The sequence below is a fragment of the Paramormyrops kingsleyae genome, chromosome 11 (genome assembly GCF_048594095.1).
Source record: "Paramormyrops kingsleyae isolate MSU_618 chromosome 11, PKINGS_0.4, whole genome shotgun sequence".
Taxonomy (NCBI): domain Eukaryota; kingdom Metazoa; phylum Chordata; class Actinopteri; order Osteoglossiformes; family Mormyridae; genus Paramormyrops; species Paramormyrops kingsleyae.
In genome coordinates, this window is record NC_132807.1 from 24800645 (window position 1) to 24817127 (window position 16483).

The following is a 16483-nucleotide window of genomic DNA, read 5'->3' on the forward strand; positions in this document are numbered from 1 at the left end:
ACATCATGATACCGCATGATAATGCGTGTGCACTTTCACAGACTCTGTGAAATCTTTTCACTTTTCCATCCGCATGTAAACAAACTTCAGCGTGCCTGACACCCCTGTTGTGGGCAGATTATACTGCTGAAACCAAATCATACATAGAGCTTAAATGTTACACAAACAGCACAGACTAATACTGGGGTATTTTAGAGCGACTGTCCTCGCTGTCACTCCAGCACCCTGGGAACAGCCTAATTTACACTCCACATGGTTAGCACACATAATCCGACTTAATCTTCGCCACACACCTACACATAAATATACACTTTCGTCACTCACAATTAGTCAGAGACACACACACAGTTTCTCTTGTCTCTTTCAGTGTGGTGGGTGTAAGGGGTGGTACAGCTTCCCAAGGTGTGCTGATTAATAGATGCACCTCCTCTTTCCCTAAAACCTCCTGCTCTCCTTAGGTGTTCAACACACACCTGCCATGAGCTACCCCCTCACCTTCTCACAATTAATTCCTGAACCTTTTCCATGGACTCATCCTCATAATAGTGGCACAATTAGCAGCTTGTGCTCAGTGAGACAGAGTGACATCACAAATGTACAGACAGGACAAAGTGCCGCTAAACCAAACTGATAACGAAACGTTTTCACACTTTTATATTTTTTTAAGTTGTTAAAGTGATTGTTTGTCTTGTAGCCCTTTCTGTATAGTTGTGTCTACTGTGTGCATGTGCGTGCCTGGTGGTGGACAGGCAACCCATCTGGCATTCAACAGCCTCAGGCACTGTGTATTATGAGAAAAGTCATAGGCTTACTATGAATTAGCATTAGAAGATGGATGGATGCATGCATGTGTGGATTGTTGGATGGATGGAAATCCTCACACTTTCTCAAGTTGAACCTGTCTACCCCCCCCCCCCCCACACACACACACACACACACACACACACACTCCACACAACCATATACGGGCCTTTTCTAAAGCTCACAAACACACAACACATATATAAACACAGACATACATACACACACACCTACTCAAAGCAGTGAAGACAGGCACACAAAGTGGGTTGTAGATCTGCCTGCGATACCACGGAGGCAGTGAGCGAGTTATGTAACCGCGCTTGCACAGACTGACATGCATAGCGAGCTTCCTGTCCTGCTCTCAGATCCCTTCAGCCTACGTCACCTGCAGTCTGCTGGAGCAGCCATGACGTTTTTATTGGAACGCGCCCTGGCACACAGCACTTCAATATACCAACTTGCACAATATTAACCCACCGTGTGCACGGCTCAATGCACCATCCCCACTCCTCCGGGTTTCCTCTCCTCTCCCACTCCCTCGCTTTCTGTCTCCCTCCCTTCATCCGCATTTACCAACACCCCAGCTCCTTCCCACTCCGCCTGCAAACCCAAACAGCTCCTCTGGGTCTGTAGCTGCCACTTACGGTTCATTATCACCTGATATTAACACACATGCACACTCTGCATGAACTCCCCCCCCCCATACACACACTCCCTCTCATATACATCAGACATGCACACACACTGCAAATGCACAGATTCATACACTCACACTCGCAAACACAACTGTAGCCGCACACACACACTGTACAGACACAATGTACACATGCATCCTCTTACATACACTATACAAGCACAGACACGCATAAATATAGTGCCTCATTTACATACACAGGGTCTCACACTCAAATACATGCTCATGCACACATCTCTGAGACACGGACACATGCATAAAGGGGCTCACTGGGATGCACATGTGAAAGAATCGGACAGGCATGACGAGTTCTCTCAGGGACACGCGTAAGAGATGCGCATGGAAGCGGCCACGCACGCGGTCCTGTCTCTCCTCTGCATGACCTTGATGGGCTCTCCTGCAATCCCCTACTCCAGTGCTCCTTCCAGGGTGGAGGAGAGATGGAGGCGCCCTGGGGGGAAACTGGAAAGGCCAGCAAGCCACTACCCCGCAGGGGGGGTGCATAACTACCCAGCATGACCGCCCAGCGTGAGTGGTCAACCCTCCTGCCCCATACATCCTGCTCCATGGCGGGAAAAAAAAAAAAAACAGGTATAAAGGTGACCTCCTCTCTTCTGCCATGTTGTCTGGCTCAACATGTGACCGGTATCCCTCCTGACTGCCATCAGTGCAGCTCAGGGTAACTCGCTCATTAAAGGCAGGGATGCCGGCACATAGGGATCTTTAACCCTCTCCGTCCGCGTTCTCTCTCTCCTTCGCCTCCCTGCCGATAAGCAGTATATCAGCCCAGCACTGCTCACGCCCTGCTCCTCCCCAATGTAGATATCAACACAGAAAAATACATGGATATTGTGTTCGACAGCTATAAAATGAACCCGGGGAGGGGGGGGGGGGGCTACAGCGACAGCTCTGTAATGCATCACACCATCACGTCACATGACAGCTTCATCCTGCGGAGCTTGGTTTCCTAAAGCGACCTTTACTGTCATTAACACAGCTCATATTCCACGTTTGAGGTTCGTATGGCTCAGGCTCCACGGTGAGCCATTGCATTGTCCTTCAGTTTCTTCAAAGTCCACAGGCTGCCTATAAATTCATCCATATCTGAGGCCCATTACTTACCACACAACTCTGCTACCACCCCATGCCTCTCATTCGTCAAATAAAACACTGATAAGCAGCTCATTATGAGCCTATTACTTTGTCCTCTATGTATGTAATATTAACAGGGCCAGGGACAAAGACCGGGACGCGCCGCTTGATATTCCAATTAATGAGAAATTACTACTGACTCTTACAACTTGGACAGAGACAGCGAGAGAGAGAGAGAGAGACACTGAGGCACGCTTGGTCCAGTCCAAGTTCATGGATTCCCCGTCCATGGCCAGACTCCCACACTGGGGCACCGTAAAGGGGAGGGGGGAGTTAGGATGATTCCTAAAAAATTTGGAACATAATTGGATTGGTCTGAGTTGGGGGCCCAAAATGAGCCCCTGTTGACACCGGCATTGTTTCCTGCACTTTCCTTCAGGTTGTCCTCTCAGCCGCCTAAATCTGCCCCAACTCCTCCCAGCCACACCCCACAAGGAGAGAAGCAAGAGCTTCCCACCTCCACCTTCCCAACAAAACTAACTGGGGACCTACATGCATTTTTGCAGGCAATTTCTTTTTTACAAGGTTTCAACCGTTTTCTTTGATTGGTAACTCAGAGAGTTGTCCTAATCCTAGCTATGGGAAGAAGTTAGCATAAATCAATACCGGGCCCATCTGATAATCATGACTCGCAAATCTCATTTTATGGGAACCGGTTTTACATATTAAGGGCAATGCTAGATGATGTGTAGGTCTTTAACCAGCCAATGGGCATTTGACTAGGGCGGGGACCTCTTCTCCAATAGCAAACCCCATGGGGCCTTTGGTTCTAATCAAGCAACTTAGTATTCTGGGGTAAGCCCTTGCTCCCCCCTCCCAGTTGCCTATCAGCTAACCACACTGCACACAATTAACATTTTCCAGTAGTCTCCCCCTTAATCTCACAGGCTTCACCACCACTGTGACACAAAGGCCAGTCAACAAATGAATTTGGCATTTCCCAAACTTCCCCAGACTTGCAGCCCTTTTAAGAAATGAAGCTAGAGTGGTGGTCCAGAGGAGCTCTGCCCTCCTTTGTTAATCTGGGGACAGGTGGATCATCTCCACCAAGGTTCAAATTGGACACAGGACACTCACTCCCAAAGGATCCTCGAGATCATCGTGACCTTCGCCAAATATTGTTCCATGAAGAAAATCCAGTTTTAGATTCAGTTAGTCAGAAAACAAGCACGGCATGATCTAAATAAAGGGATCTGGGTGGTGGATGGATTCTCCTCATGAGGCCACCCAGCCCACACATGGGGCTACGTGCCACTGCAATGAAACCAAAACCTGACTCATTTCAATCCAACTGTGGAGGAACCGCACAAGACGGAAAGCAGTCCCGGATCTTGTTTTTATTCGTCATGCACAAACACATTTCCCGGCAACTGGAGATAAGAACTCATCTTCTGATTTAGTGCAGAGTTTGGACTCAAGCATCAGTGCAGCAAACAAAAGGCAATGGAAAATCAAATGATGGACAGTCAAATATCAGTCCTTTCACTATTACATGTATAAAAGAGATGCAAAGGCATTTACACAGTGGCATCAGATAAGCACATCTGGGAAATAGCTAAGGTAGTGTTTACCAATCCAGTCCTCAGGGACGCAAAGACGGTCCCAGCTCCCTGCCAGACAGTCCACAATTTTGGTCCCTCATAGGTCAGGACCTGGGAGGAGCAAAAACTTAGACTGCCTGCGGGTCCTCGAGGTCCAGATAGGGAAACAATGAGATAAGGAATTATTCATATTTTTAGGAAGAGGTGTTTGTGCCACAGCCATGGTACTGTTGGTATAACCCACATTCTACCGAGATTGAGGTCTCCACCCATTTAGGAGGAAATGTGATTGTGGGGGTTGTATTAGCCGGTTTTGACTTATTGGGGGAAGTGAGGGGTTACGACTCCCCTCCCATAATTTACAGCCATGACTGAGACCCAAACATTGTCATTGTATAAAGTTCTCCATCCATTGGTCCATCACTCACCCATACTCCTGGCTTTATCCCGTGTTACTGGGCTTTGAACTAGACTACACACGGCTGTGTCATTGATGTGCAACCATGCCAGTGGGTTTGGAACTGAGCTACGCAATCAGCCGGGTAACTGGAGCTGGATCATACTGGTTTTGGCTGAGTTCGTACCCGAATCCCATCCACTTCAAGCCTTTCTCCAGGAGAAGTGACACTCCGTGGGCTTGTGAATTACACAGCCTTGGACAGTGTCAGGTGACACAAAGGAGAGGAGACAAGAAGAGGAGAGATAAAGGCGTCATTGCTTACAGAGAGAGGCGGTGGCTTGTGGTGATGGGCAGCCTACACAGGTGCCCAGACAGGGAAGGCACACAAGGAAGGTGAGAGCTTTAATGCTCTTCCTCACTATTCAACAAAAATGGGACCCACCATTGTGTAAAAAGAGCACCATTGTATTTGCTTTTATTAGCCCACTTGTTAGAAAAACAGAATAAGGGTTACGTTTCAGATGTAAGATGATTTCGTTCATTGAAGTACACTCATACTCAGTAATGGCTAGGGCTTAAGGAAAACTTGAAGGACTAGAGTCACTTGGACTGTCAGCTATATTCATATATATATATATATATATATATATATATATATATATATATATATATATATATATATATATATGGAATATAGTCGGAGATTAATATTTAAAATTAATTTTAATTCACCATCAATGAAATTTAACTTCACCATCAATGAAATTTAACTTTGCCACGGAAACACTGTTGTGACAGTATCCTATTTAATAAATTCCTTTTCAATTCGGTCCTACCAACAGAATATTCCGAACTGTCACGCGCGGTTTTAAATTGATAAAGTCGCTGACGCTTTGCTACGGCGGAGGATTGTTTTACCGGCAATCGAGTTAGGGCAGAGATCTGGGGGTGGGTCGGGAGGGGTGGCATTTCGTCGTAATAGTACTGAGCACGTGCTTAGCCCTCCTCGTATCCCATTTGTGAAAACTGAACATTCACCTGCTCATGATCGATACCCCACCCCTATCCCTCCGCACCCACACGCACGCACTTACGCACGCTCCATCTTCCCCCGGCACTCCACCTTGAGACGCGCGGGGAATTTATAAGGAGGGCGTCATGTGCTGTGGGAACCACCAGCATGAGAGCGGAGGACACGGGCTCCGGGAGTCATGCCCCGCTCGGTTTCACACCTTCCTCTGATCGGTATGCTTAGCCATTCACCCGACCGCCACTTTCACCCCTTGATCGAACCAGGATGCACGGAACTGTTCTACGAGCAAATATGATTCGGATATGTGGAAAACGTAATAACTTCGGTGCGTTTTCTCTTTGTACGTGCTCTCGGACAGAAAAAAACCTACAGGTCCGTTTTAGGCGCATCGCATTGTTTTCGACTACGGTTTCAGCTCTGGTCCATTTAAGATAGGCTTTGCTTTCATATTTGATTATAACAGCGTGATGTGGAATCGACGGTAAATTTATGGCTCCGCTAATAACAATAACAGAGCACATCATCACATTTAGAGACAGTGCATCGTTTTCTAGTACTGATTGACCTTCCTTGTTTTTTAAGCGGTTCGCAGCACTGTATTCAATGTGATTCACACAGGTCTCATTACCGTATCATTAACACTCAATACAATCATTACCTAACATCAAAAAGAAGTAAAATCCGCCCCCTCGCCACCCCCACCCCGACTCTATAGCAGCAGGTGTTCGTCGTGTATCCTGGGCGTTTCATTGATAATTACATCCCCCTGACCTGTACCAGGGCGGAAAAAAATGAAAGGCATACAGGCAGAATTAAACAGGGGAAAGGTGAAAAAGCAGGGAAAGGGCATTTAAACCGGACTCTCCCTATGAAACGGCTATCACGCCCCTAAAACACGTGGGGGAATGACATAAATAGATGCCGCCCGCTGATCACTCCCCGTTTATGAAGTACCCCTAATACTTCCACCATGGGTCCACGTCGCGTACCCCTTCTCTAAGATGAGCATCCCTACGTGCATCCTTACAGGGACGACCTGAACATTCCAGGAAATACATACAGATGTTGTCATACATGCACATAGCTACTTGTGGCCGTGATTGCTGCTGCTTGCTATGACCTTGTGTGTTGTTCTTCTAACGAGTATGAAGACGTGACCATTGTATTGTGCACACAACCGGCACGGGACAGCAAGTAGCGACCGTTTATTTTAAATAAGAGTTCAGTTCCTTAGTATTCTTATATACTTATTATTTCGATCTTAACCATTATTGAAACCCACAAAAAATCTTCCTGGAATCTACCAATGACGTGCCTAGTGCAACAACCTACCTATACAAGACATGCACAGACAATAACATACACAGACTCCCACGTTTGCATTATTATTAATAACGGTGGCAACAGGGTCACATCAGTAATAAATAACACAGACGAGGGAAGAGAGGCGTGATTATGACTCTAACAGAATGTGTGCACTTGCAACACTGACGCCAATGACAGCTGATAATCTGTGTGGATACATATATTTAACAAATACGCGATGTCTTTCCTTATTACCTTTGCCGTTCTCCTCTTCCCTGTTCAGATACATGGTTACTGACTTTCTCTTTCGGGGTTTGGTAGTTTTAAGGTGATCCTACGTTTAACACTATTCCTCTTGACAACTCTTCCAGGTCCTTTTTGCAGTTCTTGGTGTTTATTGTCTTGTTGCTCGGCGAATGCTCGCGTGCGTGTGCGCGCGCGTGTGCTCGTGTCTCCCCCGTATTTCGATCGAGCAGGTAGTCTCTGTCTTTTCTCTCTCTCTCTCTCTCTCCCCTCCTATGTGTTCCCTCCCTCCTTTTCTCTCTCTCCACTCTCTCTCACTCGTTTCTCACTCCCTCTATAGTCAGTCGGAGAACTGGCCGCAGGGAAGTGTGAGCGGGGAGCGCTGAGGATGGAGCGGCCGGAATGACTGGAATTGCGTCCCCGGCGCCGTGTGTAGAGACGGCGGCCGTTAGTGATGCTCGCGTCCCTGAAGACGCGTAGACCAATGTGTCTTTTCTTCTAGTTGTCCTATACCCCCCTTGTGCACCCACATGCCCGTATTTATATTTGGTTTATATCTGATTATCACTATATTTTGAGAGAGTCACCACAATCATCATCTTTATCATTCGTGTTACCCCCTCCCCAAAATTACCGCGAGCAATACATTTTGAAGAATACGGTCGCCGAAGTGATTAAGGAATAGACAACGGTTAGTGGAAAATGTATTCGTCATGGAAAGATAAGGGAAACTGTTTACCTGGAATCTTAGAATTGTGCTGATGTATTTCGCAATTACAGCAGAGGATTTTTCATTATGAGGATCTTACCTTGTTAGAACTACATTTACGCTTTGTGCTTAAGCTGTATTTGGATAAATCCGCAAACAGGACTCAGTCATTTCTCTGGCAGGTACGAAGGAACAGAAGGCAGGTGCGGTAAACTAGTGACGAAACGATGGTGGTGGGGTGGAGGTTAGCAGGTGTCCACCTCCTACCGGCCACCGAGCATCACCCTCCCGACTGCGAGCGCAGTTCCGCCCCCTTCGCGCTCTTTTGCATTTGTCCCGTCAGCAGTGACGAACTCGGACAGAAATGTTGTAACCTTTCTCTATTTTCCGATGCAAGTTCAATCACTCGCACATAAGCACAGATGTACTCTCCATGCACGGCTTCTCCTTAGGGGGCAACTTAGTATTAATAGCTCAGAAGCGACTTCTAGAGGGCGGTTACGGAAATGCACCAAGCATTTTTGGTCCACCCGTCCTGCAGGTTAGTTATTAAGTAATCCTTAGTTGTAATAAATGCCCTTATGTAAAATGAATTTATCGGGAGTCAGAATACCCATCGCAAATCTTGCAAATTTATCAGTTACTTTGAAATACACTGCGCCTGTCAATACAGTGGCTCCAGTACAGGAATTTATTTTTATCTTTGCTATATATTTTAAGCTTCTCTGTAGTGTTTTGGAGCTAAAAACTAATGACGTCTAAGATCTGGGTAGATATCTTGGCGATTTAAGCGCTGAGGCCATTCTAAAGGATCTCAGCTGCTCATCTTGGTTCTCTTTTCTTGATTCTAGACTGTAATCCAACCTCCACACCTGGCGACCACACCTGCCTGGCCCAGATCTCAATGCTGGTACATGGCCAACAACAGCCAAATAAAGACTTTCTATTCTGTACACAGGATTTGATTTTTAAAGGTCCCAAAATTACTTTTAGAGATAGATTTAAAAGTAATTTAAGGTTTATAAATGACCTTTGATAATTTTCAAATTTTTACATTTCTTTGCTCTAAAAATGGAAAATATCTGATGCTCTGATACATCATGTCAGTTTTACCAAACATCAGAACTAGTTCATCACCACAGAACACTGCAGGAGCCTTCACTTGAACAATATCAAGAAATAAGTATTGTATGTCTAAGCACAAATACTTTCTTATTGTTTGCGAATAAGTGTGACAGAATATGATAATCTATTGATGAATGACGTGTTACTTTTTACGATTACTTCAATCACATTGTGAATAATGTGTCGTAATAGCTTAAGGAGTGCCTTGTTGGTGATTACTGGCTTTTTTTGTAGTAGTTGTGATAAGATCCATGTGTAAGGTGTGTGCGAGGAACTTCAGTTTGGATGCAGCAATTACTACAGGTATGGCAATAACCTAAAAGGTACTATTTGGCTGCTGTTCCAAGATGATCATCAGATGAATTTGAGCCAATTCTACCTAAAATGTATGAGTATAAGATGGGGAATCGTATAACATGCTCAGAATAAAGATCTACTCCTTAGGTTTCAGAAGATAAAACATGAGACCCTGATCAGAGTTTTCTGTTCCAGTTTGTACTAAATGTCTGAAGAAAAAAAAACACTTATCCCATCGATAGTAGCAGTACCTTTCCCACTTCTATGATTGTTATGCGCAGTTTTTAAAACAAGTCATATATTGTGATTCCCATGAGCTTCTGGTGCTAAAAAAACATTGGGAGTGAATCAGATAGCAAGATACTTAGTAGGCTGTTGTGTAAAGCTGGACGTTTCCATCTATGATCCATTCACTTGGGAATAGAAGCTCAGGAGTGCTAGTTTTCTTACTTATCAAAAGAAAATAATTATTTTGTGTACAGGGACAATAACGAGTGCCTTCATTATCTAATTTCATTAAAAAACATTTATTATGTGAAATGCAATCAGGTAAATTGAAAAAGTTTAACTTAGGCCTGGCTTGCGTGATAGCCTAACTATGCAGGAATTTCAGTTTTTCTTTCTGATTCTTACTTCTTAAGCTAAGATGTCTCCTGTCAGCTGGACTCATACATCACTCTGCTTGTGAATAAAAGTGCTATCGACATGACTTCGTAATTTGTAATAATGCAGCTCTTTCTCACCTCATTGGAGGCTCGCCTAAAGCAACAATCATTTTGTCATCGCAAGCTCATCTCAATCCCTGACCGCTAATCAGTGTGACCGCAGTGCGTGAACCTGCCGTGTAGCAGTTGGCTGTTTATGGGGGCGGTTTTTTTTCAAAAGCCGTCACACGTGCGGGTTTAACCTATGCGGACAAACAGCTGAGGCAATCGGAGCGAGGGGTGTTGTCGTCTGGCCTTTGTGGCACAGCCCCTTACGCTTCTGGGCCGAATAAGATGCATCAGACACCCCCGTGTATGGGTTTAAATAAGGTAACATATAACAAGATTTATTAGATGTTAACATAATCATCCAAAAATAACACTATCATGTTTGTAATTGTAAATACTGTATTTTATTCATAATAGGTCACATGTAAATGATAGCCGGTGTACAAAAAATAGCATTCCCCATCTCATAATACGCTCCAGCTGCCTGCCTGCTATATTTCAAGGACATGATGTCATTCTCCTTATTCTCACACGTTTGAATGCTGATGTCAGTACACAATGAAACTCCTCCCAACCATGGCAAACAGCAAATCAGCACGCTCATTCCCCCTGCACTCCACCCCCCGATACCCATCCTATTAGGACAATAATAATTAGAAACGGTATGAGCATCACACCTGCTACCTCAAGCCTGTGTTTCCTGGCTGCCAAAATGTCAAGTCGTATTACATCGGGGGGCATCTTTGTTTAAACACGGCTTGTTTGTGACTTGTATAAACGTTTCCTTCGGTGTCTGGGGAAAAACTGCCACAATTGTGACCCTGAGCGATCTCCCTTACAAGTGATGGTTGACTCAGCTTCGTTTAAGAGAACATTTAACTCGCCAGATTTGAAAGCTGAGTGTCTCTGCACTCACCTTATTCCTCTTTCTGCTCCTCTACGCGCAGTTTATCTCTCACTCTATTCCTCCAAACTCACCTCGTGCCCTTCCCTGCCCCTTTACTCCGCGCTCACCCCCCCCCCCATCTCTCCCCTTATCCCTTCACCTTCACCGCCAAGGTCTTGCTCTGTCTCACCATTTCTTAAATCTTGTCATACCAGCCTGTGGTTTTACTTTGATACGGGTGTCAGTGCTTTAATGCATCTACAGGTCCCCCATCTGTTCCCTCCACCTCACGTCTCTCCTGCATCTTTCAGCATCTTGCCTCATGTCTGCGTATGTGTGTGTGTTTCACTCTCACTCTCTGTATATGGCTCATACACACTAACCCCAGATCGTATTTGACACAGTTTGTAGCTATGCAGCTATATTCTCATAACATATAAATATTTCATCCTCTGGCACAGCTGGCGTACATTACTTCTTCACACACACACACACACACACACGTGCACGCACACATCATCAGTCAGCCAGTCTTGTGACCTCCCTGTACCTTTCTCAGACACATTCACCTTTCTGGATCTCCATAAATATCTCCATCTTTGCCTTATGAAAAAACCTGATTCCCATTGATTTTATGACCTATATACGCGTCAGCCATCTTCTCCCTCCCAGTCTGCTTCAGCTCATGCCATCAGTTCTCTCTCCTGGCCCACTGCTTCTCCCTCCCTCACACCCTCACCACCGCGCCCCCCCCCCCCCCCCCCCCGCCACAGTGAGAGAAGCTAATAATAGCCTGGATTGGAGGCTGAGGGAGAGTCTTTGGGAAGATGTGAGACATGGAGAATGAGGACAGACACACAGTACGGGGGAGAGCACTAATCGTACAGGAAATATTTGTCTGTTTATGGGTAATACGTGCAGTTTGTGTGCATTTTGATATGATTTTGACTGATGGGAGACATTCAGCTTCAGCTCCCGCATGTGTGGGATTACTGTGCCCCGTCAATCACTGCGCGGTTTAACTGAATGGGTGCCAAAGGAGTGACCAATGCAAAGTCGGCTAAGCCAGTCGTCAGTGACGACAAATAATAATCCCGCGGTTTGCCTGTTTGCCCTCCTTTTCACAGCCGTTAGTGTCATATGTGGATGCAGAAATGTTTGCTCTCTGAAATGCTGCTGAGATATACCTGAATATTTTATTTTTTGCATTCTGGGTATTGCCACGTGTTTCTGAGCTATCTGAGGAGATACGTGCATGTGAGATGTATGTAAGACGACGAGGATAAACTGGAACAGAGAGAGAAGGCAGCTCTCATTGATCCTGCTGTGCTGTCCCGGAGATATTTCATAGGACAAATACAGTGAAGTGGATACAGTCAGCTCCAGTTTACTATTAAAAGCTACACTAAAAGGTTTTTGTAAAAAGATAATAGGCAGTGTACCAGTATCCAGGCAGTCCATTTGGGTACACACCCTCATTTCCTTGATGGCGATTGAGATACTGCATATGTGCCTTATTTCCAGTTGAGCCTGTTCCTATCACTTTCCCAGGGCTGTTTGTTTTTCGTCTATAACGTACAAACTCATTGTTTGATGTGACTGAGTCCAGCTGTGTTAACTGAGGATTTTGTTTTGAGGCACAAAGCCTGAGATGTAATCCACACTCAGAGGGGAGTCCTCATCAATCAGCCCTGGCTTGCCATAGCCACACGTCTGGTCCAAGTCCCCCGAGGCTGTGACCCTAGTGCTGGCCCGGGGAGAAGGGGAACCCTGGGGAGACCACGTGCCAAGTGCTTTACCAAGCGAACTGGTCTTGTGGCTGCTCGAAATGTTCCCGGCATCTTTGTCCACACCTACACGAATGCAGTAACAGATGCACATAGGCACTTACCCTGATAGTGCCAGTGCATTTACAAATCCCCCTCCTAAGTGTGAGTGCCCCCAAGCGTAGCGGAAAATCGAAACCATCATTTTCTCGTCCTCATCCTCGAGTACCAAAATCTTTTAGAAAATGCATTTTCAATAAGGACGTGATTGACAGCCGAAACGCCTCGTGCTATCTAATTTTTTTTCAATACTGCAATTAAGACCCACACTGGAGTGAGAATGCAGTGAGCTCAGAGGGCCCTTGAGGACTGAGGCTGGGCAGATACTGCTCTTTATACTTCTGGAAGCCCCACAGCTGCTGGTGGATAATGCAGTGCAATATGGCCAAATCACTAAGCCTACATCGTCGCAATATGGCCATGCAACAGACAGGTCAGATGGAGGGATGAAACCTCAGTAGTTAGTGTTATGTTATCTCAGCTGCTCTGCGCACATACATAAATCGACATGTCGAAAGGTAAATCCCGGAAGGTCATGTGAATAGATAAATTCGGAGGCACTTTTTCATCCCGGGGGCGACGGAGAAGAGACAATCCTGACACACAGGTCACTTCCCAGCATCGCCGAAGTGACGCGTGCACAAGCGGCACCGTGCACAAATACGCCTCCCCAAGATCATCTGCCCTGCACGTGTGCGATTAGTGGCAGAGGTGGGAGGACCCCAGCAGCCAAGACGTTCGGAGCGCAAATTTGACACGCAGGCGCACATGCACGCGGGGATCGCTTGATGAGAGCACTCAGTGTCAGCACTCGACGCTGCTCTGAATTTCAGGGCAGCAATAAACTCTAGTAACCAAGTGCTCTGTGCATAGTAACCGTATTATTAGCAAAAGGCGAGATGCCATCTGCATTTCAGCTGTGTGTGAGCATAGCTCGAGGGAGGCGTAAGCTTGTAGAGAGGGGGCTGGCTGGCTGGCCGCGCAGTGCTGCTTTTTGTATGTTAAAACATCCATTTATAACAGGATGCCGAGCATCACATGACTGTAAACACAGATCTTATATTTACTAACATGCATTTCAAATAGGCTGGCGTATAATCATCACATCCAACAGGTGCTTCAGTTTAAATGCGTAGCTCTTATAATTGTCATTCAGGGAAAACAAAAGCCAACGATTAGCTTTCCTAAGAACGGTGAACAACCACGGAGCAGGTTAATTATAAGTATGGATCATTTCAACTGCAATCATTAATTCTCATTTACATCAAAGTAGTCACAGTGATATATCACAATAAGTATTATATGACCTGAGGATGGAATCCAACAACCAACTAATGCATTAATTACAGAAGTATGTTAATAAAAATAACAGGATAAAACAGGTAATTAGAAATTAACAGAATTTGTTAATTACAGGGAGGCTCAAATGTCATTATCATTACTGCCAGGCATTTGTGCATGATAATTTGGGTTATTTATTACTTTTTACATAGTTGTAATAATGACAGAGCATGGAAGGTTGCTACTAATGAAACTTTCTGAACAGCATGTCTTTATCTGGCGGCTGCCTGGCCCTCCCGCGTTCCATACATATTTCCATGTATTTATTCGCCGGACGCTTTTGTCCGAAAAGACGCGCAGGTTAGGATCGGGGGGCAGGGCCTGCCGGCATCTCTGGAGAAACTGGGGTTAAAGGCCTTGCAGACGGACCCAGCGGCGATGCGATTACGCAGCTGGCCACAGAATCTGGACCTTCCCGACATGGGCACGGATACCTCACCCCAGAAAGCTGCACACTGCCTGACCCAGCGGGCAGATGCGAAACCTGGAAGCAGTTTCCAGCACCAGTGTGTTTGATAGGTATTTAAAGAATAATACTGGCACATAAAGACCCACTACCAGCTTGAGTGAAGCTTTTGAGAATAAATAATCTTTCAGTCTGAGTAGGTCTGTACCTCAGGCCATTAGAAGTGAGTCATTTATTCCAACAGGAAGGTGGATAACATGCTGTACCTGCAGCACATAAAGACAGGGTTAGTCTTCTCCATTACAGTCTGCAGTGAGGTGTCACTGCTGAGGTAGTCTGCCTTTCGTGGTTGGCCGGCTACTAGAGGATGGAGAAGTTGATTGGCCAGGGGCCGGCAGTCTCAGTGAAAAAAATAGAATGGCCAATTACAAAAATCACTTGTTTCACTGGGTGATTTCCTCTAAGGAATTGTTATAGTTAAACCAGGTTTAAGTGGAGATCACACACAGCTGAGTGTTAAATTCTCCATGACGGCAACAAAAAAAAAAAAATCAGCGGATTGAAATTTGAGGTCAGTTGATCGCGGTCAGGTACCTCCCTCGTTTGTGTTCTGGTAATTTCCATGCCTGGCTGGCAGAAACACAGTGATTTTATTTGTTTTTTATGTTAAGCATGTGATCTGTACTCTCCTGGATGATGGAGAGAGAAAAACAAGCTCTGCTATCTGTGCAATTACACCGTATGCACTCACGACATGCTTGAAACCATTTGAATATATTATTTGTGAAATTAGGAAAATATTCTGAATAGATCTAATAAGCTTGTCACTGGAGTGTGTCTAATTCAATGGAAACATGAGGGCAATTTTAGGGTTTGGATTAAGCGTTGTATTTGCAAAAAAAAAGAGAGAGAGAAACTCAATTATGGTACAGCCGAAACTACAGATTCTTTCTGTCCGCAAACTGCTACCCTTCTAGCTTTCCTCTCCAGAGGCTTTCTGTGACAAGTCTAAATTGGTCAGAAGTGAGCATATCTGGGCTAAGGAGAGATCATTCAGGTACGGAAGCTTGGAACGATCAAAGGAGGTGTGGCCTTACAGAAACGACGTAAGCTCTGTTAGTCAGTGATCATTATACATTATGTAAAATGTTAAGTGTAATTTGTCATGTATGGAGTTGAAGGGAATGTCACATCCTGCATTTTTTGATCAAATATAGCGTATGCCTCATATTGCTACATTCAGTGGTTAACCAGTAAGCATATATATATACATTTATATAAATGTAGCCAAACGGAGGGTGGCATTTTTACTCAGCTTGGTGCGGCCGCCTCATGCTGCTGGGGTTAGAGGTATGGATTAGGGATGGGCGGGAATACCGTTCCCGCGGGAATACCGCGGGGACGGACGGGAACGGGAGTGGAAATTTAGATTTTTCACGGAAACGGGACGGGACGGTGGGAGGCCCAGACAGGGCGGGAATTGGTCTCGGCGGGAACAGTAACGGGACGGGACGCTTTCGGCTACGATGACGTTGTGTGAGTGAAAGCAGCACAGCGCATTCGACAGCTAACACTAGAATTCATGGAAAAATGAGGCTCTTCTCACGAGAGGCCCCCCCTTACTCCCCACACAAGCTGTCTGCCTCTTCTCCAGCATCATTAACACCTTTTGTTTTGCAAATGAATCACAGTCACTCTGTCAAAGTCATCCCCCAGCCTGAAGTCACTTCTTCAGATCAGGTCTGCACTAAAGAGTTTATCTAGCGGTGTGTTGTAAGGAATAGTATACATGCTTTATATATTCCATATGCATATATATACGATTTAGCACTTTTGTGTGCTCATAACTGCACATCCTGTTCCATGGACACACGTCCAGAGTAATTTGCAGTCTAACAAAAGGTTAGACTCTGGATCCTTCCTTCAGCCGCGTCTCTGCGATGTGTGTGTGAGCGAGAGTTTGCATGCTCTCCTCATTTCGCGTGGGTCTCCTCCTGTCAGTCCGGCGACA

At 45.5% G+C, this 16483-nt stretch overlaps 1 protein-coding gene across 3 annotated transcripts in view; it reads right to left on the minus strand.

Moving 5' to 3' along the window:
* Window positions 1-7501, minus strand: part of syt7b (synaptotagmin VIIb) — a 96490-nt gene extending 88989 nt beyond the window's left edge. The window contains exon 1 of one of the 3 annotated variants that reach the window (XM_072718307.1): window positions 7182-7501. In XM_072718307.1, coding sequence (XP_072574408.1) covers window positions 7182-7215 — 34 coding nt within the window. In that variant the 5' untranslated portion in view covers window positions 7216-7501. The remainder of the gene's footprint in view (window positions 1-7181) is intronic. The other 2 variants (XM_072718308.1, XM_072718309.1) reach the window with 2 other exon arrangements.
* Between the last annotated feature and the right edge of the window lie 8982 nt (window positions 7502-16483).